Source organism: Callospermophilus lateralis, chromosome 12 (assembly GCF_048772815.1).
Source record: "Callospermophilus lateralis isolate mCalLat2 chromosome 12, mCalLat2.hap1, whole genome shotgun sequence".
Classification (NCBI taxonomy): Eukaryota; Metazoa; Chordata; class Mammalia; order Rodentia; family Sciuridae; genus Callospermophilus; species Callospermophilus lateralis.
In genome coordinates, this window is record NC_135316.1 from 29,056,791 (window position 1) to 29,079,474 (window position 22,684).

Sequence of the window (22,684 nt, forward strand, 5' to 3'; positions counted from 1 at the left end):
ATTAAAATTATGGCACTTACTATTAACAGCAGAAATAATTACATGATTTCACATCCAAAAGCAACACAATCATGGAGGTGCAAACATTCCTTATTACCAATAAAAGTAAAAAAGTTTTAACATGGTCTGTAAGCCCTTAATTGCATAAAATATTATATTTAGCATCATTTACAGCCAGTACATTTATATAAACTATTATTTTCTTTCATTAACATTCTACAAACAAAATATGTGTAAATAAGTAGGACATCTGAACATCATGAAAATTAAATGTCAGTTTTGAATCATTCATGAAGAAAATGCAAGCTAATAATTCCTCTTTTATAAGCTACTAGTATCATCATGATTTTAATTTTTAACTTAAAATAAAAAATTTCAATAAGTGCCATATTGAAAGACAAAGAGGTTTTTTTTTTTAATTGCAGCACCTTTAGACAACAAAAGATTGCATCCTGTTCAACCACACTATATAAATTATGACATTTGTGGAAAATACGTACACACAAACATAAAGCAAATTCTAACCACTGATAAATGTCATTTGGTAAGCAGTTTCAGAAATAATATTTAACATCATGTAATGAGAACTGCCACCACTTGGAGTTTTCCATGTTATCTTCATGAAATAGGAAGCCTGTAAACATAAGGTGTAAAAAAAAAAAAAAAAAGATGTAAAGTGCACTCAGTGCACTCTAAATACTATCTTCATACTCTTACTCAAGTAATATTCAGGATTAAAATACTGTACCATTTTAAACATACTGAGTACTTAAGATGTAAAATTGCAACAAATTCATAATCAGATCCAGCTGATAATAATGCATCCAAGAATATCCATTTAAAAATGATAAACTTCAAAGACTTAATTCCCCTTTTATGTTCAAACCAAAGATATGTCCAGTGTTTCATTAGCTCTTTCAAAAATATCATGTTTAAAAACAAAATTGATTTCATCCTAACCAGAGACATATATAGACTCATTATCTAACAAACTGCTAAGCTTTGGTTATATAAAGTGCAGTTCAATAATGTGCCATCCCAATCATTCAAATACTTCTAGCAATTTTGTGGTTGACAACCATCTTCAAAATAATTTTCTTTTAGATTCAGTTAAACTTCTCTATAGGTATTCATACTAATAACTCCAAAATTCTTCCAGAACAATCTGCAATGTGCTTCACAATTCCTAGATAACTGGCAATGAACCTTAACGAAGTACAGCAATTCATATTTGTGCTACAACACATAAAAGATCTGGCTCTGCTTTATTTTTCTCTTGAAATACTTTCACACTTTTTGTTGTATAAAATTTTCAAGTTTTATTATGATACAGGCAGTACATTCCATCACCCTCATGGCAACCTCAGAAGTGAACCTGTCATTTGGGATCTGTGGGAAAGGAAGCAAATCAGGATATCTTGTTTTTAAACTGTCTACACCGTAAGCTTCCAATGTGTGAACATCATTTGTCAGTCCTTCAAGTTGCTGACTATATTCTTCTATTTTTTGTGCAAGTGCAGTTGGTTTTACGTCTTTATCGGACTTTCCCCTCACAGCATAGTCAGCTGCAATCAAAGCTAACTTCGTGGAAAGGTAACATTTAAAGCATACCCATTCATTGGCATTTTTATGAAGGTCATTCCTGGCAGCTGAGAAATTTGCTCTGGCTTGTCTTAACCATCTCCGTGCCTCAACAGGATTGCCAACTGACTTGAAAGTGGGAGGAACAAAGAACCTTTGAGAATAAGTCTGCCCAGTTGAAGGAGGGCATTTGTCTTTATTTTGTTGTTGCCGCTCGGATTTATGGCTTGTTGCTTCTTGATTCCATGAAGTATAAAATCTCTGAAATGAGTATTTGTCTGATTGAAATCGAGATGCTGAGGTTGAAAATGTCCTTCTGGAGGCTCTGTCTGCATTTTGATCTAGAAAAGCCTGTTTTTCTAATCTGTTGATTTCATTCTGCAGATGTTTAAAAACTTCATTAGCAATGTCATGATTCTCTGGATTTTTGTCAGGGTGCCACTTCAAATACAACCGCCTAATAATCTTTTTTCGTTCTGATTCTGGAAGCTTCCAAGCTTGCTCTACCACTGATGTCACTTCTTTTAAGATTTCGGGTAAAGAATTAACCTTAAGCTTTTTGGGGGAGTGGTGTTTTGAGGATGAAGTCTTGTGGCTTTCTTTACCAGAGAATAGAGGAGGAATGCTTCGCAGACCAGGGGCGAGGAACTCTGTGGGGCTGGTTGGTGTAGAAGGAGCACTGTCTCTACTTTGAGAGCTTTCATCAGGCCTTGAAAACTTATACAGATCAAGTGAACTAACTATTTTATATTCACTATAACCAATGTCAATCTGATATATCTTGCCTAGAAAACTAGAATTGTCAGCATCTTCTCTTTCAACTTCCTGTACAATAATTGCATATGTATACGTTGGCTGGTATGAACCATAGATGTCACCACCTTCAGCATCCACAAGGTACCCAACATATTCTCCTGGATAAAACACATTCATTGGATCCATAAGCAGAGTATAATGAATTTCAGCAGGTATTGGCGTGCCGGGCATTGGGAGTTCCAGTTTTGATGGCTCTGAAGAATCATATTTCACTCCTAAACTATCAAGTTTCTCACTAATCCTATAAATATCATTGCATCCCAGCATAGCAATCAAATATGAAGTGTCAGAAATCAAATTGTCAGTTGCTGATTTCAGTGTCATTGCTAATGCTAATAGGAAATTAATATCTTTGCTGTCTGAATGTTGGATGTAAAGCAGGATGACTGCATTACCAAACCTTTTCAGAAAAGCAAAAGTTTCACTTCTGCTATGGGGAATGGGATTAAAACCTTTAACTCTTAATGTTGTTTGAAGCTTTTCAAAACAGGACACTTTTAGGCCTTCTCTTAAGGCTTTGCAAAGTCTTATGGCTTTTTCTTCATTGGCCAGGAAAGCATTATCATTTTCATGCTTCATAATCCTTATCAGTCCTGTAATGAACTGTTCAGAAGACAAGAGTAACTGCAGTCTTCCCTGAAGAGAACACAATGCTCCAAACTGACACACTTTGGGAGTCTCTTCATCTAACTGTTCTTCAAGGATACTGCTCAAAAGCCGAGGTCTAAGTTTTTGCGGAAAGAGCATTATCAACTTGGTATGAAATCCATGATCTTTCCCTAAGTAGCACTGGCTAAGGTCAACCAACATTTGCACACCAATATTCCCTTGTATTCTACTTTTATAATGGGGTGCATCATCGAACACTAAGATGCTTGACTTTACCAACCTACCATCCTGGCTTGGAAGATAAAGTGCAAGATCTCGAACATTCTCTAGATCACTCCTCACCTTGACAGAATCATTTTGCAGACTCTTGAACAAACCAGAAACTACTCTCTTAACTGTACGCATTTCATTAGGATCTAATTGTTTTCCTTCAGAATTTTTGAATATGCGGCTCAACACTTCAACATATTGCTTAGTTGAAATAATATCTTCAGTACCTAAGTGCTTGAACAACTGATGAAATGTGCCAAGCTCTAAAGGCAGCTTGTACAAATAAGGTTTAAAATCAGATTCATATTCCAGGTTTATCACTACCTCCTCAGGCTTCAGAAGTTTCCAACCATCTTCTACCATCACAAAAGCAACTCCCCGGAGTTGAAAACGGAACTCCCTTTTTTCTGCACTGAGAAATTCATATATGCTCCTTAAAACTTTTGCTCTAGTTTTTACCATTTCTTCATCTAAAGTTGTTATGTTGCATATATTTCTGCAATTATTAATGACCTTATCAAGAGGGGGATCCAGGTTAACATTAAGCATATTTAAAACTTGTTCAAGCTGTTCTTGTGGACCAAGGTCACTACCTTCTTGCTCTTTGATACTCAAGGGTGTGGCTTTCTCTGGAAGAATAGGGCAAGATGTCCATAGCAGCTGGAGCACATCACACTGCTTGAATTTTGGATTTACCTGTGCTCCATTGAACTTGATAAGAGGAAGTGTTCCATTTACCTCTTGGTATTGAGGATGAAATCGAATGTACTCAGCTGGGGCCCTCTCAGGACATAAGAAAGGTATTAAAGACAGTTCTTTCAGAAAATTTCCAGATAATAAATCCATTCGTTCTTGGAATATATGATGCAGAAGGATATCAACTGTATTTTGCAATGTTTCTTTAGACCAGTTTTCTGTGTTAGATCTCACACTAATTTCCTTAGCAAATTGTAACAACTGCTGCTGAGAAAGTATGTATTTCAGCCCAATATTTCTTAAGAACTCCACCCAGGATGTCATAAATGCAATTTGATTTTTAGGTTTTATAAGCTGTTCCAGTTTTTTAAAGAAATCCTTAGGAATAAATAGTTTTTCAGGAAGCATAACTTCAAAAACTCTCACAGTTCTATCATAAAAATGTTTGGCTTGCTTTAGTCGACTGTTAGCATCATGGATGATCAATAAACTTTCTAGTTTTTCAAAAAGTTGTTCCTTAATCTCTGATAATTCCTCAATACTAGATAATCTATTCTTAAGATAGATTAAGTGCTCTAATTTTGCATCATAAGAGAGATTTTCAATCTTGGGTAAAAGATGTTTCAAATATACCTCAAGGTCATCTACAGGCACACAACCAAGCACTTCATACAGCTCTTTTAAATGAACTTTTTCTTCAAGAAATGCAGAAGATGATGATTGTGTCCATTTTTCCACTTCAGCTGAAGGGATGCTTTTTGTAAGTACATAGCATGTTACAAATTTGCCAATGCTCATGTAGCGGCCGCTGATGGATTTGTAACATGGAAGAGACTTTAAAATTTTTATGTCATCTTGGGACATCAAGTGACTCAAATTACAGTTGAAATACATTAGAAGGGCTTCAAAATCACTTTCTACCAATTTTTCAGTTCTAAATGTTGAAGTTTGGACCATGTAATGTACAGCTTTCAAAATGCTTGTGGGGCTCTCTATGTTTGCTGTGTGACAGGACAAAAGAGGAACAAATGTACTCTCTTTGGAACAGATTTTGTTCAAAGCAAGCTGGATACAGCCAGCTTTCATTAGAGCATGAAAAACTTTATCACTCTGGGCATTTGGAAAAACAGCAATATGCATAAGGCTTAGAGGAAGCAGAACATCTCCTTCAGGAACCACAAGCTGATTGGCTGAAACAGTAAACTTTGTTCCTGGAAGCAATGCCCAGTCTTTGAGGGTATCAGCAACGATATCAAATGTTGGTTTTGTTTCTTCCTGATCTTCTTTCACACTTACAGATTCACTGATAAAATGCCATGCATTCTTAAGCCAAGACTCACTTGCAAAATTGTCTTTCCACTTTGTACAATTTTTGGTCTTATATTCACGAGGCAACACAGATGATAATAAATCAGCAAAGCTGGAAATGTCAAACACTTTTGCAACTTTACAGTTCAATAAAATACTACTATATTTCAAATACAGTGTATTCATAAACAAGTCTTTGCGCGATGGGATCAATTCATGGTATGTTGTTAGAAACTTGGCTCGTTTTGCATCAAAAGTTTGCAAAACACTGTCCAGTGTAATGAGAAGGGGCAATCCTTCAACTTCAATCTCATTTTCTTCTGCATCCTTAAAACAATAATCAACTAAAAGTTTTAAACTGTGAAAAAGTTTCAGATTTGTCTGCTGAAGACGACAAGGCAGCTTCCCAATATGACAGTTAGTATCAGGAGAGGAGAATGTCATTAAAAAAGACCTAACATCAGCAGGAGTCACATAACTAACAGGGATATCTGCATCTATAAGGCAGTGGTAAAGATTGGCAGTTTCATCACAGTTATACACCAAGTTGAAACCTATTTCCAAAAGTAGGTGTTTCAGTCTATAGACATTCTCTGCTACTGTTTTGCGTGTTGTAATATTATAATCTGCATTTTTAAGGTGTTGTAATTCATCCTGTAGTAAATTGTCAAAAAATGGTCTAGTTTTGTTTGAAGAAGACATATTAATCCAAGTGATTATGACTGCTGAGTGCAAATCAGAGCCATCAATATTTGGTGCCCGGACAACAGGTAAAAGACGTTTCATGTCTTCATGAATGCAGCTATAAAGCGCTTTCACTAGGCAATACAAATCTGGCTGTAGATCAAGCCTGTTGACTGGGAAAAATGATAAAAACTTCTTCAAAGTGTCCTTTACAACATGAATGGGTGTGTTTTGCAAAACTGATAATGTTGGGTCAGAACCGGGGAAGTACCGTTTTTTCAACTGGATTAATAATTCAACGTATGCAGGAGCTATTAATGCAGTCATTAAGCTGTTATTCCAGTCACTTCGGACACCAACGCCATTATCATCACGCCACAGGTTTCTTCTGGCTGAATCGAGTGCAAAGTGGCCATTCACATGAAATGGCAACCCTGTCTCCAGTGAGAGGGGTAGAAAACAGAAGGCCCTGTGAGGTTTTTTATAGTTGTGAGTAATACAGGCAGCCACTCCACCTCGTGGGAAGAGAGTAATATCTTGGTTCTTGTGTGCTGATATAACACTCTTAGATACTTTATCCATACTTGAAAAACCTGACCTATTACAAATTAGCCATGTGGTAAGATTTCCTTCAGAATCCTCAGTATCCATAGTATATGTTATCTGTTGAACTGGTATGTCTTTGAGTTGTCTCTTTTTAGTAACACTATCAATTACAGATGCATGAAACTGTTTTCTTTTCAATCTGTCTCCATCAGTGATTTTGCCCTTTACTGAATACAGCACATTTAGAGCTCCTGTAGCTTTATCTATTTCACAAATAGAAATTTTTTCCATGTGATTAAGAAACATTAGAAGTTCTGCCCCATCTGAGCGTAATTTGTCCAAAAGATTCTGGACCATTCTGTCTGATGATGGAACTGAGGAAATTTCTGAAACTTTTGCCATTTCTGCATTACGAAGAGGAAATCTAAACATTGTGCAATTATCCAACTTAAAGTGGGTTCCCAAATAAAGGTCAAGAACATCTGAGAACTGTGTCCTAAAATCTGCATCCAAATCTCTAAACATGCGTCCAGGACTAACAGATGTGGCTCCTGGTGCATATCTGGCATGAGGATCAAAAATACACAGGATGTCATTGCCAGAAATAAAAGAAGGGCAGTCTGTAATATGATACACAGAATTGAATCCTATACCATACTGTCCAGTTTTGCAAGGATTTCCTTCTTTGGTACCTTTTCCAAGATTTTGAATTCCTCTAACATCATCTTCTGTAAAAGGCTGGTTGTTGTACACACAAAGTGCTGGCCCTTGCAATGGGGCCCACTTATCATCAAATATTCTATCAACTGGATGCTGTCTAGGATCAAACACAAAACAGATTTCTGTGGCCTTAGCATCATCAGCATTTTGAAGAAGCTCTTTCAACATTTCCTTTTCTGAAGGATAAGCATTAAGGATGCTCTTAATTCTGCTGGTCAATTTTTCTTTCTGCCCAAATTCTGTGCCAAGTGTTGTAAAACAAATGTTGGATGCATATCTTTCTAATGCTTTATGTCTCTTTGGTACTGCTCCTAGTTTTACAGCTACTTCCCTTGGTATATCAGCATGGCAATATTTTACAGTGGTATCCTTTACTTTTATCCAGGGACAATCATTGTAGCATAAGGACTTAGCAGGGAGAAGCATAAGATTAGTATCTGGCAACAATATTTTACCATAATTTTTCTCACAAAACTCTTGTTTCTTTTCTCTAATGAGACTCCATATTCCTTCACTGATTATGCGTCGGCAAAGCTGAAAATTCTCTTCTGTTATTTGTTTATTTCCTCTTTCTCGGTCAATGGATTCCAAAACTAGGGCAAAATCTTCAACCATAAATGACTGCCTCACGCCCACACTTTCAAACAGTTCACGAAAATTATTTTTATATTTATTAGGTAACTGATAAAGGTATGGTGCTGCTTCAAAATTCAAATGAAAAGAAACTTTTTCTGAGTCAACATATGCATTTTCAACTAGGATGAAGCTAAAAGACTTTAATTTTTCAGTAATTGATACCTTAGTTATTTCACTTTGCATCATTGCTTCATGAAGGTATTTGTAGCAAGCATTGGTGATATTTTCCTGGTACAATGTAATTCCATCATCAACTGATTTTGCAACTTCTTTCAATTGGTTTATAACCAGATCAACTGTTGGCTTTTTTAGTAATCCCAAAAACTCCTTAACAGCCAATGACAATGAACCACAACCTCTAAAGGAATGAGAATTTTCATTTAGAATTGGCTGCAAAAGACAAACTATATCTTGATGTTCAGCTGTATAAAGCTCAGTTGCTGCAAACATTTTTTCAGGCTTAAAACTGTTACCTTTCCATTCCAAAGAAAAACCTGCTGGCTTTGTTAGAAATGGAAGGAAGGGGATTGTTTGATATTTTGCAGCAAAATCCTTTGCTCTAGGATCCCTTATCTTTAGCTTCTCATCAATAAGACTTAATAAGATACTACTTCTTAGACAAGCAGCAACATGATCCCTTTTATTAATTTCAGCTACTGACTCTGCACGTTCTAGCATGTCATCCCATAAAATATCATCTTTTGCCATACCTAACTGGACTAGTTTAATCAAAATAATAGGATTAAGGTAATCCTGAGTAGAACCATAAGGGAACCGTCCATCTTTAGTATCAAATAACTTAGCAACACGTCCTTCAGGATGGATTAATCTAGATGGCAAGACCAAAGGATGCCCCTCCAAGGAACAAGGAATACATGGAGTAACACGAAGAATTCCTGAGAACTCATCAACTTTTTCATTTAGAACAAAATTCATTAAGGGATCTCTAAGTTCTGCTTCAATTTCTTGAATATTTGGAAAAAACACTTCTGAAAAAAACTGTTTCTCTGAAAATGTATTTTCAAGCAGTATCTGTTTGCAGCCAGCTTCTTCAAATCCTAATTTTACTGAAGAAGGAAGTTCAACAGCACAAAGGTTTTTGGATCCAGTCTTTTTGAGGTATTTCAGAAATATCTTGAAGGCTGCTGGACCAACATCTTTTCTTTTAAGTATAGAGTCATCTAGAAATCTCACATTCTTCATGGAAACCCAAGTAGATCCATCAGAGAAGACTCTGGTCAAATCCTTTCCTTTTCCATGAGCTATATCTTCATAAAACCCTTGACAAATTACAGAAAAGTCATCATGAACTAAATCAGGATCAGGCCATGTTGCATAGTAAGTATAATCAGTTAGTTCCCCACTAGTGGCCAGGTCCCGTAAGACACTGAGAGCCTGTAAGTAAGCTTTCACAATAACGTGTCTCATGAACGTGGTATTCCATCGTCCCTTTGTATCTGTCTTCCAGATTTCCTTTCTATTTGAAGTAACAGCAAAACACCCATTGATGTGAACTGGTAAGCCTGTTTTTATTCGTAAAGGTAAATAGCAAAACACTTCTCCAATGTGTGGTTTCACAGTCCACTTCTGGTCTTGAGTTTCACACAGCAGAATTCCTACTGCCCCACAAGGAACCAGCCCCAGACGTCTTCCACTTTCATTCAGGGAAAATTTGAGAGCCTCTCCTGTATCCATGCAGGTGCATATAAGCCACGTGGTAGAATCTACTGTTTTTTGTGGCAACTCATCTGATGGTTTTTTTGATTGGCCAGACTTGGCCATTTCAAAGAGAGCAGCTGGGTCATCATCTGGACCTCTAAAGAGTGGCGACTGCAAATCAGCAATCCTTCTGAACACATGGTGAAATTCTTCAACTGTGATCTGAAGAATGCAAGATGACTTTGGTGCATCTGTGGGAAGTTTTCTACTACTGCTGCTACAAGTCTTCATGAGTTTAGCAGCTTCCTTTAAAACACTTAAAACAGGTGCATTCAATGCTTTGGAAGAGCAGGACTTTTTTTTAATTATTATTGTATCTTGTGCTAAGCTAGGATTGGTTTCCTCAATCTTTAAGTATTTCAAATACATAGAATTTACACTCTGAGTAAAAATGATAAGTCTATGTCCACAGAGACTAAATTCATCCACAAGAGAGTAAATATCTGCTGTATTGTAGCAGGTACTACTTACTTCACTCACTTTTGCCTCCTGTTGAGTTCTAAAGGACAATCGGAAAAGAGTTCCATTGTAGCTATAAGGTGCTTCTACCGTCAAAGGTAACTGACAGCCAAATACATCCATAAATGGTTTGAACTGATTAGGAAATTTCCTAAGTCTTTTCTGTTGTTTACTCCAATTAATTTTGATCCCAGGATTAGATTTATCTTTAATATGTTTACTAATATGATTTATGTTTGGATCAAACATTATCATGAATTCTCGACTCATAATGATGGGAATATCAGTGAGATGGTATACAGAATTAAATCCAAGACCAAATTTTCCAACTTTGTCAACTTCTCCCCTTTTTAAAGATTCTCCTAACCTAGTTATGTTCACAAAATCTGAATCTGAAAATTCAGAATTATTGAATGACCACAAAGCAGGCCCATGGCAAGCTGCCATTCCTGGGTCTAGAAGATTCTCTCTTATGTCCATATTTCTTCTCATATCAATCATGAAACTGCATTCTGTTGCATTTGCATCATCAGCATTTTGAAGTAGTTCCTTAAAAATATCTGACACAGAAGGGTACTCTTCCAGAATATTTTTAATCCTTACAGTGAGTGGTTCTCTTTGTCCTGACTGCTCAAATCCCATGTTTTCAGGATTGATCAGTCTTGTACTAAGGCATGGAACTTTTAGCCATTCTGCAGTTTTCATGGGTATGTCCTCGTGCACCAAAATGATTGGTTCCACTGAATCTTCTAACAAGTCATTGAGGTCATCAACTTTGATGTCACAGTAACAGCATTCATGAATTGGTTTCATGATAAGTTTAGAAGGATTTTTGCTGTGATGTATAGGAACTGGTGTATTGGGACTTGCCGGGATCTGATTGCTATACAGCCATCTGATAATACTCAACATAAGTTGAAGATTTTGTTTGCTTTCTTGTTCACTGAGATCCTGATCACTTTTGAGATACACCTTCTGAATGACCATGGAAATATGATCTGATGTCAATTCCTCTATTGAACCACAGACCTTAAAGAGTTGGTGAAATTTTGCCATGGTTTTAGGCACATTATGTAAATATGGCTGAAGGTCCAGATCATGGATTGGTTTGATCACAGCTTGGGCAAGAGGACAAAATTTTTTGCCAGTCCAAACCCATGGAAACTTTAAGGCCTTAAAAGATTCTTTCCCTTCATTCAAATGATCATGCATGAATCCATAAATTTCAAGCAGAATGTGTTGGAACTGATAGTAGTCTTCATCACTAAAGGTTTTTGAAGTATACCAGTCAACAACAATTTTGAAGTGTTTTAAGACAGCACTGATGCTAGGCTTTGTAAAAATACCTAATGCTTTTTCCAAGTTTACATGGATACTTTCAACAAGAGGAAGTGATGAGCCCACTAGAGTCGCATGGGCCACATCGCACATATCCGGTGGTACACAAAGATTACAGAGATCTCCTTTCCAGACTAAAGAACCTGGATAATTCGGAGGCCTTTCCTTGCAGGCTGGAACCCATTTTATTTTCTTCAATGTCATCTTTCCTTCAGAAGATTGCAAGAGTGTATGATTCTTATTTAAAACCAGTAACAGTGTTTTGGCTTTCTTCAGGACATCCTGATCTGGACAAGAACTGACCTGTAAGGATTCAATTTTTTTTGCTACTTGCACAACATCTTTCTCATTGAGACTGGCTTCATTTTTTAAACCAATCTGTCTCAAAGAGTGAAGAATATCTGGTGAGGTAAAAACTGAAGGTGGGAAACAGGTTTCTTCTTCATTATAGAAGAGATCTTTAAGTATTTCTATATCAGGATCGAAGAGCTCACTTGCTGATACCATCCGTTCCTGTGAAATCTGAATGAATTTTAATGGCATTAACCAATCAAGCACATTTGGATTCTCATTTTTAAGAGAGGACAGATTTTCAAGGATCCATAACATCAGGTGTGTTACTTCTTCATGTGAATAAAATGCATTTTCCATATCTCTTAAAACAAGCTTTAAGCAGCTAGTAGTCTTTAATTTCTCTAACTTCAACATGTTTGCCAAGCGAATGGTAGCTTCATCACTACTGTCTATTACTGAAATAGAAAGTCGCAAATCTGGTGGAAGTTTGGCAGTATGGTGCAAGACCTTACAACCTTTCAATTTTGTATAAGAGGAAATTCCCTGATCAGATGAGTGGTTAATTCGTTTGAATATTGTCAATTCTTGAATTATTCTTTTCTCCTTTTCACCAGTATCAGTTAAACTAGCCAAAAATTTCCTCAGAGCATCTTTGTGTGTAGGAAGAAGAGAAGCTATTTGATTACATAATTTCTGCATTGGCATCTTTTCCATTATCTGCAAAACTGCACTTGGTAATGGTGAATGAATGTATTTTTTAATGAGTGGATGTTGTATAGAGGTATCTAATTTTTTCAAAACAATCCCTCCAAGTTTTTGTACAATGTCTGCTAAAAATTCTGGAAGCTGTGCTTCCGTTTCATCATCTAAAATAACTAAAGATGGAATTCTGAGTCTAATGAGTTCTACACACACCTGACCTTCATCTAGTGTAGTTCTTGGGATAAGTGGCATTTCATCAAATAAAGTCAAATCCTCTGAAAAATGTATATAGAGATTCTTCCAAACCATCTTAAGCCACGAAACAGATGGGTGATTTCTGTCTTCACTGAATGGATACCACTGAACGATCAACTCTCTGCCGGGCCAGAATGTATTCATTACTTCTTTAATAAGACGTGCAAATCGCTCTGGATTTAGAAGCTGCAGCTGAGTACATGGCCTTCCTGTAAATCATACACAGAAATATCATAAATACACATAATTCTATTGTAATAGCCTTCTATTATCACAGGTAAGAAAGTACTAGAAAATTATAGGAGTTTTAAGTAGATGTGAAAATTCAGTACACCTGGGGTAATTTTTAAATAATAATGATAGAGAATTTATGTATGAATCCATATTTAGAATAGCCTTTGGTAGAAATAATTCCCCCTAGAAAATTCGTATTTTAAGAAAATATATAAAACACATTAAATGTGTTTTAAAAAGTATCCTATGATGTTCTACAAATGGAATCCTCAAATGGGAATATCTTTTTGTGTTACTTCATGTTCCCTCATGAAGGAGCGACATGGCTACGTGGGATAGAGAGAAGAATGTGAAGTCAGAGTCTGAGTATTCATCTCAGTGACTAACATTTTCTGAAGCTCAGGCAACAATGAGACTTACATAGTTTCCTTTCAACCACTAACCAGACATGTAATTTAGAATTATTTATTCTTTCCAGAATTTGAAAAACTCTCATCTGGTAAAACAATAAGGATGAGGATCCTGGTATAAAGACTGTTCTATATATATATATGCCAAATACAAACCATACTCACAACTTTTTCAGCACTACTTATTATTTATAAAGTGTGTTCTAAAGAGCCCTGGGATTTTGCAAAAATGCTTCAGGGGCCAGGAAAGTGAGAAAGTAGAATGGATGTGCAATAAAGGCAGGGGTTGTCTCCCACTAGAACAATTTGACTTCTGTAAGTTCATGAACTAGGAGAGAAATAATGGTTTTTTTGGTGGTGAGGGTGGGGTGTTGATTTTAACCACTGGTCTAGAAATTCATGTTTTCTTTCTAAGTGCATTTTGTGTTTCAGAATATTTATAGTATTTATATCAGTAGGAACACAATGAAAAAAATAACACTACATACCTAGAGGTATCTAGTTGTCCACAGAGACAATAAAAAGAATCTTAAATTCAATTTTGTAGAAACCAATATTTAGTTTTCTCCCTGTATATATGACTTCTAGACCCTTAAAAAAGCAATTCTGGAAAACATTGTAAAAGGGAGTGTACCTCAGGCCCTTGGTAATTTTTTAAATCATTATTTCTTAAGCAAGGAAGAAGCATTTCTTTCAAATGCTTAACACAGCAGGAAGATGGCCTTATCTTCTACCAAACATTATCTGTCAGGTTACAATGAGACATTTCAAAATTACTTTCACAGAAATTTAAATAAGGGCACACTTTTGCTACTTCAGGAGAGTGACAATACCCAGATTCAGAATATTTTCATTTTCTATACTGTATGATTTAGGGTCATTCAAGTAGAAATATTTTAAAAATTATAAGACCTTGAGAACAGTCTAACTAGTATAGCTTCTTTGATCTATGAACCCCATTAAAATATAATTTTCAATAATGTTCTTAAAATATGGTTATGGGATATCTAGATTGTAAATAAAGCACGGATATAATACTTCAGATATAAAAAAGTTAAAAATTCAGAACACAAAGAACAAAAAATTAAATATGCACCACTTTATGTTCTATGTTAATTGCCATAAGACATGCATTTTGAAGATATCCTACCAAATATCCTGGCATGAAATGTGGCAACTTATAGATACCTACCTTCAGGAAAATTGCCTGATATTAATACGTAAATAAAATGCCAAGACACACACACATCACATATAGCATGCAACTAATACACCAGTCATGCTCAATTGAAAAAACATGATAGAAAATAAAGGAGAGAGAAAATGTAGTAAGACACAATTCTAAATACATTAAGTTGATTCAATCTGAGTTCCTGAGTTCTATCTACTTTGTATTAAAGACATTTAGCCTTTAACCTAAAGTATAAATTTCAACAAAGAAAAAAAGTCTCCATGTCCTGGGTTAGAAATCTACTGAAGCATCTCTAATAGAATCAATAAAATAATTTTTATACATTTTAGTAAATGTGAGTTTTATGTCCTTGAAAATCTGCAACAATGTCAAAAGAAGTTAACCAGAGAAGTGAAGCTGTTCCTAGAGAAAGTAAGAGTTATCTACACTATTACCTGGTAGGATCTCTGAATTTGGAATAACTCTTCTATGAGCAATTTTGCTTCACTATAGATGAGTTAATCCCTTACATGGTGAGAATAAGAACATCAATAGGATGAATCACTATTCAAAGACTGAACTATGTTTTTAATGTCTATGTTTATTTACATGTTTATGCTTAGTGAAGACAAGTTCAACATGAATGGAAATAATGCAGTCTACTTAAAATTCTTTTCCCAATTGTGCTACATATTGTGCCCTTCAATATAATTTACTAATCTCTGCCTGAGTTTCTCCATCTTTGAAAGTGTTGTATTATTTATGTACCTCTCTTGAATGTTGTAAAGATCATTATATGTTGGGAAAGCACTTTTAAAATTAAAAACAAAATTACTTAACCAAAAAAAATCACAGTCCCAAATATTAACTGAAGTTTACAACATTTGATCAGACTCCTCCAGAATCACACCCAACTGGCTACAGAGCTGATCTGAGACTTCAAGTACTTTTGGGCATACATGGCAATGGCAGCTTTAATGAGTTCTAATAATGCTCCACTGTGTAGACATATTAAAATCTCTATCTCTGTGTAAATAAATATGTGATATAGTGATGGTCCAATTAAATGGTCCAGTCAAATCTTCAAAAATAATATATATGTATATATACATATATATACACATACATACTATATATATATATATATGTATACACACACACATATATGTATATGTGTGTATACATGTGTGTGTGTGTGTGTGTGTGTGTATATATGTATGTATATATATATATATATATATATATATATATATATATAAAGAAAGAAAAAGAAAAGACCAAACACAAAAAGGAAAGAGATTCTGACAGCTAAGACTCTAGCAGGAATGCCACAAGTCTAGCGGCAGCACTGCTAAGCATCAGGGATTAGTGCAAATGTCCCACTTTTATACGCAGCAGGCCAAGGAGGTTCAAAATTAGTCCCAATGACCAAATTTATTCTCCTAAACAGCACTGATGCTCTGCAACTGATTTCCAGGCTTTGGTTTAGAATAGGAGATGAAACAACATTTAGAGAACTATACCTAACCTGGAAGAGTCCTCAGGGCAAGTGTTAACTATGCAGCCTACTTTAGTCAAGATTTTCCTTTCCTCTTTGATTTGACTACATGTTACAAAATGTAAGATATATTGATAAAGCTTTAGGAAAATTTTTATAATAGTAGTTCAGACTAATTAGGTACTTTTAATATAAATCAGAAGCCAAATCTAATATCTATTATCAATTATCAGTACAATAATAATTTGATTTCTAAGCTGATTTTATATGCATGGTCTATTTCAAAGAATAACATTTCTCATAGAAACAATTTCTATAAAGGAAATATTGCATCTTTTAAATTTCTAAGTGAAACATGAACTTGGGAAAAGTAAAACCACAAGTTGAATAAAGTTGTTTTTATGTTTAAAAAAAAAAATATATATATATATATATATATATACACACACACATACATACAGTCAGTAAAATGATAAAATAGGCATTATGAGGACAGTTAGACAATGGTCTCTAATGAAAACTAGATGGGCCACGGTGTGATTCTTCAGCATGCCTAGGACAGGGCTCCCACTATCACCAGCCTCAGCACTAAGCCAAAATCAAATGGTTTATTGTGAAGCCTCTAACTTTCTAGTGAGAGAGATCTCAGAATTCATTCTTCCTACACTCTCATCTGAATATCTGTGTGTACATATAACAGAGGTACATTCACTGTTACACTTTCCCATTAAATATCACAGCTTAAAATACAAAATTTCTGCGTGATCTTTCGTTTGAGACTAAATGTTCTATGAAATGAACTGTTTCTAAGTCATTTAACTATGGTTTTATTGTACTATGTGCAACAACAAATACCTGTATTAATCAAGTTTCCTCTCTCCTTTAATAGTTATTACCACCAAAAAAAAAATTGTTGGTATAATTTCTAACTACTTAGATAAAAGAAAACACATGATTCAAAAATCAAATGAACACAAACATCAAGCTTCAAAAGAACACAACATTCAGTCAGTTATCCTACCTGAATATCCCCAGAGAAGTTGTTGTGCTAGAATGTAATTAAATCCATTCTTAGAAAAGCCAAAATTGTCACAATTTTCACATAACTGCTGTAACAATTATTTGGTATCTTAAGACAATGCTGTCTTTAGAATCTTTACACATCATTATGTAAAAGACAAGACATAAACAAAACTCTTAATGTAGCAGAATATACATTTAAAATTTTAAAGACATTTCAATGCAAGCTAATCCAAACTACATAACAGTCAGGAGTTTTAGTTCAGAAACAAAGTAAAGAAGTAAGAAGCATGTAGTTTATATGCATCAATTGCATTTCATCCACATAAAGTCACTTGATAAGCTTTTAAGGGAAAAGGTCCAATTAAATGGTCCATAAACACACAGGCTAGCATCATATAATTTTCAGAGATTCTAGAAAAGAATTGAGAAAGAGAAGTATAATTTTTAAATTCTTAAAGAAAGTAAAGGTACAATTCTGAGTTTATGAAAAAGAAAGGGAAATTTTATCAAATATTCCCACCACTTGCTTAGACAACCACCAATAATTACATACTTCCAAGAACTGCTCCATTGACATCTAACCCCTCCCTGCCTCGGCAAGTTGTTTATTTGATCAAGCAGATTGCTGTAACTTGATAAAATGTGTATTTGGGCATCTTAGGCTCAACCTGGCAGCTAAGACAAGAATCACAGGTCTAAACAAAGAAATTTAAGTTCTTCTAATCTTCTAAACATCCTTCAAATCACCTTAAGGGCAGGCATTTGTCAGGCAAATCAGCTGAGTGCTAGTGACACAGAAGGTAACAGCCAGTCGTAGTCCCAGACTCTGTCTCTGTCTAATGAGGAAAACAGGTATTAGATAAACATACAAACAAGAAGTACCGGTTTAGTGCTGTGGTGAGCCCAGTGCTCTGGAAGCACAGGTGGCAGCAAGCAAGAGGAGTACCAAGTAGCAAGATGAAGGAGGATGGCGAAGACAAAAGCCACATGTCCCACACCTAAGGGAGAAGGAGAACATATTGTTCCCAAATATGAGAAGATCACAAGAAACAAAGAAATCAAGGAAGGACAGGAATAACACCAAAGATTTATGTAGGACTTCCACGTTTCAGGCATCTTTATGACACCCAGAAAACAAAGCCAGGTGTTAAGGTCTATAAACAAGTCAAGATGGCGCCTGGCATTTTGCCAGAGGGAGTGGTTTGTGAAGTAACGCCAGCGAGCCATTAAGTGTGGAGATTCCTTATTGGTTGACTGCTGTATCTAGTTTATGTTAATTAAGATAAGCTGTGTGGAATGTATATATACCCCTCCTGTCCTACAATAAACGGCTCCCACTCCTGCTGTATCAATCTACACAAGTTGCTCGTCGCCCCCCCGCCCCCCCCCCCAGTTACGTTGCCCAGCCAGCCGGGCTACAGCAGCCAGGTAATTAACAGCCTAAAAGAAAGGTTAAGGTTTAGGCCTTTATGTAAGGAAAAGGTGGAAGTCTGTGAAAGATTTTTGAGAAGTGGTAGGAAAGTAGTATTTTAGAAAGACAATACTTGTGCACGTTGAGTTAACCTGAGGGGTAAGAATGAACACGGGGAGATACTAGAGGTTATTTCCCCATTTCAAGGAGAGATGACAGTGGCCTGAATGAGAGTAAAGGTGAGGGTGAGAGTGGAGTTGGAAGGGTAAAAGAGACCATTCTTAATACATGGTCCTTCCATCCAACAAATGGCTATGGGGGTGGCTAGAATTTTCCCTACATGTGCAAGACAGAACATGGGCTCTTCCTGACTTGCCACCCACCTCAATATAGACCCACTCTATTCTCAATATTTGATTAAGTGCCCATCAAACTAAATGACAGTAATGATTTTTACATCAGGGTCCTCACTCCACTGTGAACTTCTTCAATTTTATCCATCTGTATATTAATCTCATTTAGCATGATGCCTGGTACATATGGGAATTTGAAACTAACACTTATGGAAGACTCTGGTTATGATATGAAACAAGGCATATGACTATGCCTAATAAATGAATATAAAAATTTAAAAGTATACAAATAGGATCCTGGTGCCACTATGTTAAGCATTTGTCTCGCTTAATTGCTTTTTCCTTTCATTCAGTGTCCAGTTACCTGCTCTTCTAACTCTTCTCTTCTTCCCCAATTTCTGAATTAACCCATTTACTCCTTTTTAATAGATAAATAATCTAGACCTGCAAATAAAAAATAAAAAGAATTGTGGCTCCAATTCTACAACAAGCAAATCATTTAAATCCTTCAATTTCTTTGAGCTTCTCAAAAGGAGATGATGATATAGGCTGTTATCTCATGGTAATGGAAAACACTGTAACAGAAGACACTAATTTGGAAAGAAATACTAAATCACAGGCAAATGACATGATTGACATCCTTTTGTAGTCCTGTTCCTGAAATCCAGGCCTCACTTGGCAGATGGATACAACAACCTATCAAAAAAAAATGAAGAGGAAGGAAGAAAGCTAATATCAACATTGGGACAATAATAAAAGAGCAACTATTCAGATTTGGAGGTTTAAAAGGATCTTGAGGATGCCAAAAGGAGAGAAAGTTTATTCAAAGAAATAATAACAGAAAACTTCCCAAATCTAAAAAGAAAACAAACATCCAGGTATAGGAAGGTCAAAAGATCACCAGTCAGATTTAACTCAACCATGTCTATCCTAAGACATATTACAATCAATCTCTCAAGGTGTAAGATAAGAGTCTCAAAATTAAAGAAATAATTAACAAATAAGAGTCCAAGTTTGCCTGATAGCAGTCTTGTCAGCAGAAACCTTATAGGCAATGAAAGAGGGAATTTTCACAATAATGGTAAGGAATTTTCACAATAATGAAGAAGAAAAAAATGTCAACAAAGAATGCTGTATCCAGCAAAGCTATCCTTTAGAAATGAGAGTTAAATATTCCCAGACAACAAAAGCTGAGAGAATGTATCTCCTCCACACATGCATTTAGAAATGTTAAGAGTTCTTCAAACTGAAAAAAAAAGAGATGTTAATAAATAAGAGGAAAACATTGAAGAGTATACAATGCATTGGTCAAAGTAACTACACAGACAAATTCAGAATGCTCGGAACACAGTATGTAGGCAATTCATATCTTTATTATGAATATTAAAAACAAAAAGAATACCTTGATAACTATGTTAACAATAGTAGGAGCAGACAACAGGGAAAGATGCAAAATGGAACAACAAAACTTTAAAATGTTAGGAGGTGTGGGGCACAGTGGTGCACACCTGTAATCCCAGAGGCTTGGGAGCTGAGACGGGAGGATGGCGGGTTCAAAGCCAATCTCAGCAAAAGCAAGGTGCTAAACAACTCAGTAAGACCCTATCTCTAAATAAAATGCAAAATGGGACTGGGGATGTGGCTCAGTGGCCGAGTGCTCCTGAGCTCCGTCCTCAGTACAAAAAAAATTTAGTAGATGTAAAAATAGTACAAAAATCAGGGCAGAAATAAGGGAAGCACTAACAAATATGCAGTAGACAAATGTAGAGTTGGCTCTTCATAAAGATAATCAGCAAGTCCTTAGCTGGATTAAATAAGAAAAAAGAAGACTTAATACATTAAAATTAGAGATGAAAAGGAAGACATTACAATGGATACTACAGAAATGCAAAGGATCATACAACAAATTCAATGACAGAAGAACTGGATAAATTTCTGGACACATACACCCTAGCAAGACTGAATCATGAAAAAACAGGAAAACTTAAATATACCACTAATGAGTAATGAGTTTGAATCAGTAATAAAAAGTCTCCCAGATAACTTCACTGCTTAGTTCTACCAAATAGTAAAGAACTAATACCAATTCTTCTTAAATTATTAAAAAAAAAAAACCTGAAGGAAGATGAAATTCTCCCAAACTCATTCCAAAAGGCCAGAATTTCCCTGATACATAAATGAGATATGAACGCAACAATAGAAGAAAAGAAAGCTACAGGCCAATATCCTTGATGAACATAGATATAAAAATTGTCAACAAAATACTAACAAACTGAAGCCAACAACACACTAAATAGATTCCCAGTGATCAAGTGGGATTCATTCCAGAGCAAGAACATTTCAGCATATACAAATCAATAAATCTGATACACGACCCATTTCAAGTAAATTTTCTCATGACAATACAATAAAAACTAGAAATCAATAGGTTTGGAAACTATACAAATGAATAGAAGTTAAACAACTTATACTCTTGAACAAAACATAATTTCACTCTTTTTTAAAGCTGAGTAATTTTCCATTGAGTATATATACTACATTTTCTTTATCCATTCATTTATTAAGGGACACCTAGGTTGGTTCTATAGTCTAGCTATTGTGAATTAAGCTGCTATAAACGTTGATGTGGCTGCATCAATATAGTATGCTGATTTTAAGATAACCAGATTTAAAAATGGGTAAAGGACCTAAACAGACACTTCTCAAAAGAAGACACAGAAATGGCCAACAGGTTTATAAAAAACTGCACAAAAACATTAATCATAAGGGAAATGTAAATCAAAATCACAATAAAGTATCAACTCATTCCATTAAGAACTGCTGCTATCAAAAAGACAAAGATAACAAGTTCTGGCAAGGATGTGGAGAAAATGCAACACTACACACTGTTGGTGGGAATGTAGATTAGTACAGCCATTATAAAAAACAGTATGCAATTCCCTCAAAAAAAACTGAAACTAGAACTACCAATGATCTAGCAATACCACTCCTGGATATATCTAAAGGAAAAGAAACTGATATGTCAGAGACATCTGCACTCCCAGGTTTACTACAGCACTATTTACAATAGGCAAGAAATGGAAACAACGCTAAGTATCCATCATATTATGAATGGATAAAGTGGTATATACACACCATGAAATACTATCAGGCCATAAAAAAGGATAGAATACTGTCATTCACAACAACATGGATGACAACAGAGATCCTTATGCTAATAAGCCAGGCACAGAAGACAGTTACCACAAGATCTAACTCATACACAGAATGTAAAAATGTTGATCTCATATAAATTGAGAGAAGAATGCTGGTTACGGAAAATGGTGAGAGTAGAGAAGTGAGAGGGATGGGAAGAAGTTCATCGATTGGTAATGAGTTATAGTTAGACAGGAATAAGAATTTCAACTGTGTTATTGTACAGCAGGGTGACTGTATATAACAATAATATACTGTGTATTTCACAAAGCTAGAAGAATTTTGAATGTTTTCACCATAAAGAAATGATAAATGTTTGAGAAGATGGGCATGTTTAACCTGATTTAAAATATTACACAATGTATAAATATATCAAAACATTACATGGTACCCCATAAACCTGCAAAATCTTTATGTTTTTATGTATCAGTTTTAAAAATTAATTTTTTAAGAGAGAGAGAGAGAGAGAATTTTAATATTTATTTTTTAGTTATTGACGGACACAACATCTTTGTTTGTATGTGGTGCTAAGGATCGAACCCAGGCCGCATGCATGCCAGGCGAGCGCACTACCACTTGAGCCACATCCCCAGCCCCTTAAAAATCAATTTTAAAAAAATGTTAGAAGCTGGGGCTGTAGCTCATTGGTAGAGCACTTGCCTAGTATATGCAAGTGCTGCATTCAATCCCAGCACAAACACACAAACATAAACACACACACATACAAATGTTGCCTGGGCAAATGCAAGATGGAAA

The 22,684-nt window shown here is 35.4% G+C and overlaps 1 protein-coding gene across 1 annotated transcript in view; it reads right to left on the reverse strand.

Annotated features, from left to right (window-relative positions):
- Sacs (sacsin molecular chaperone) overlaps window positions 1-22,684 on the reverse strand; it is a 48,017-nt gene continuing 25,333 nt past the window's right edge. The window contains exon 9 of the mRNA XM_076872070.2: window positions 1-12,842. Within this exon, the coding sequence (XP_076728185.2) occupies window positions 1,288-12,842 (11,555 nt within the window). The 3' untranslated portion in view covers window positions 1-1,287. The remainder of the gene's footprint in view (window positions 12,843-22,684) is intronic.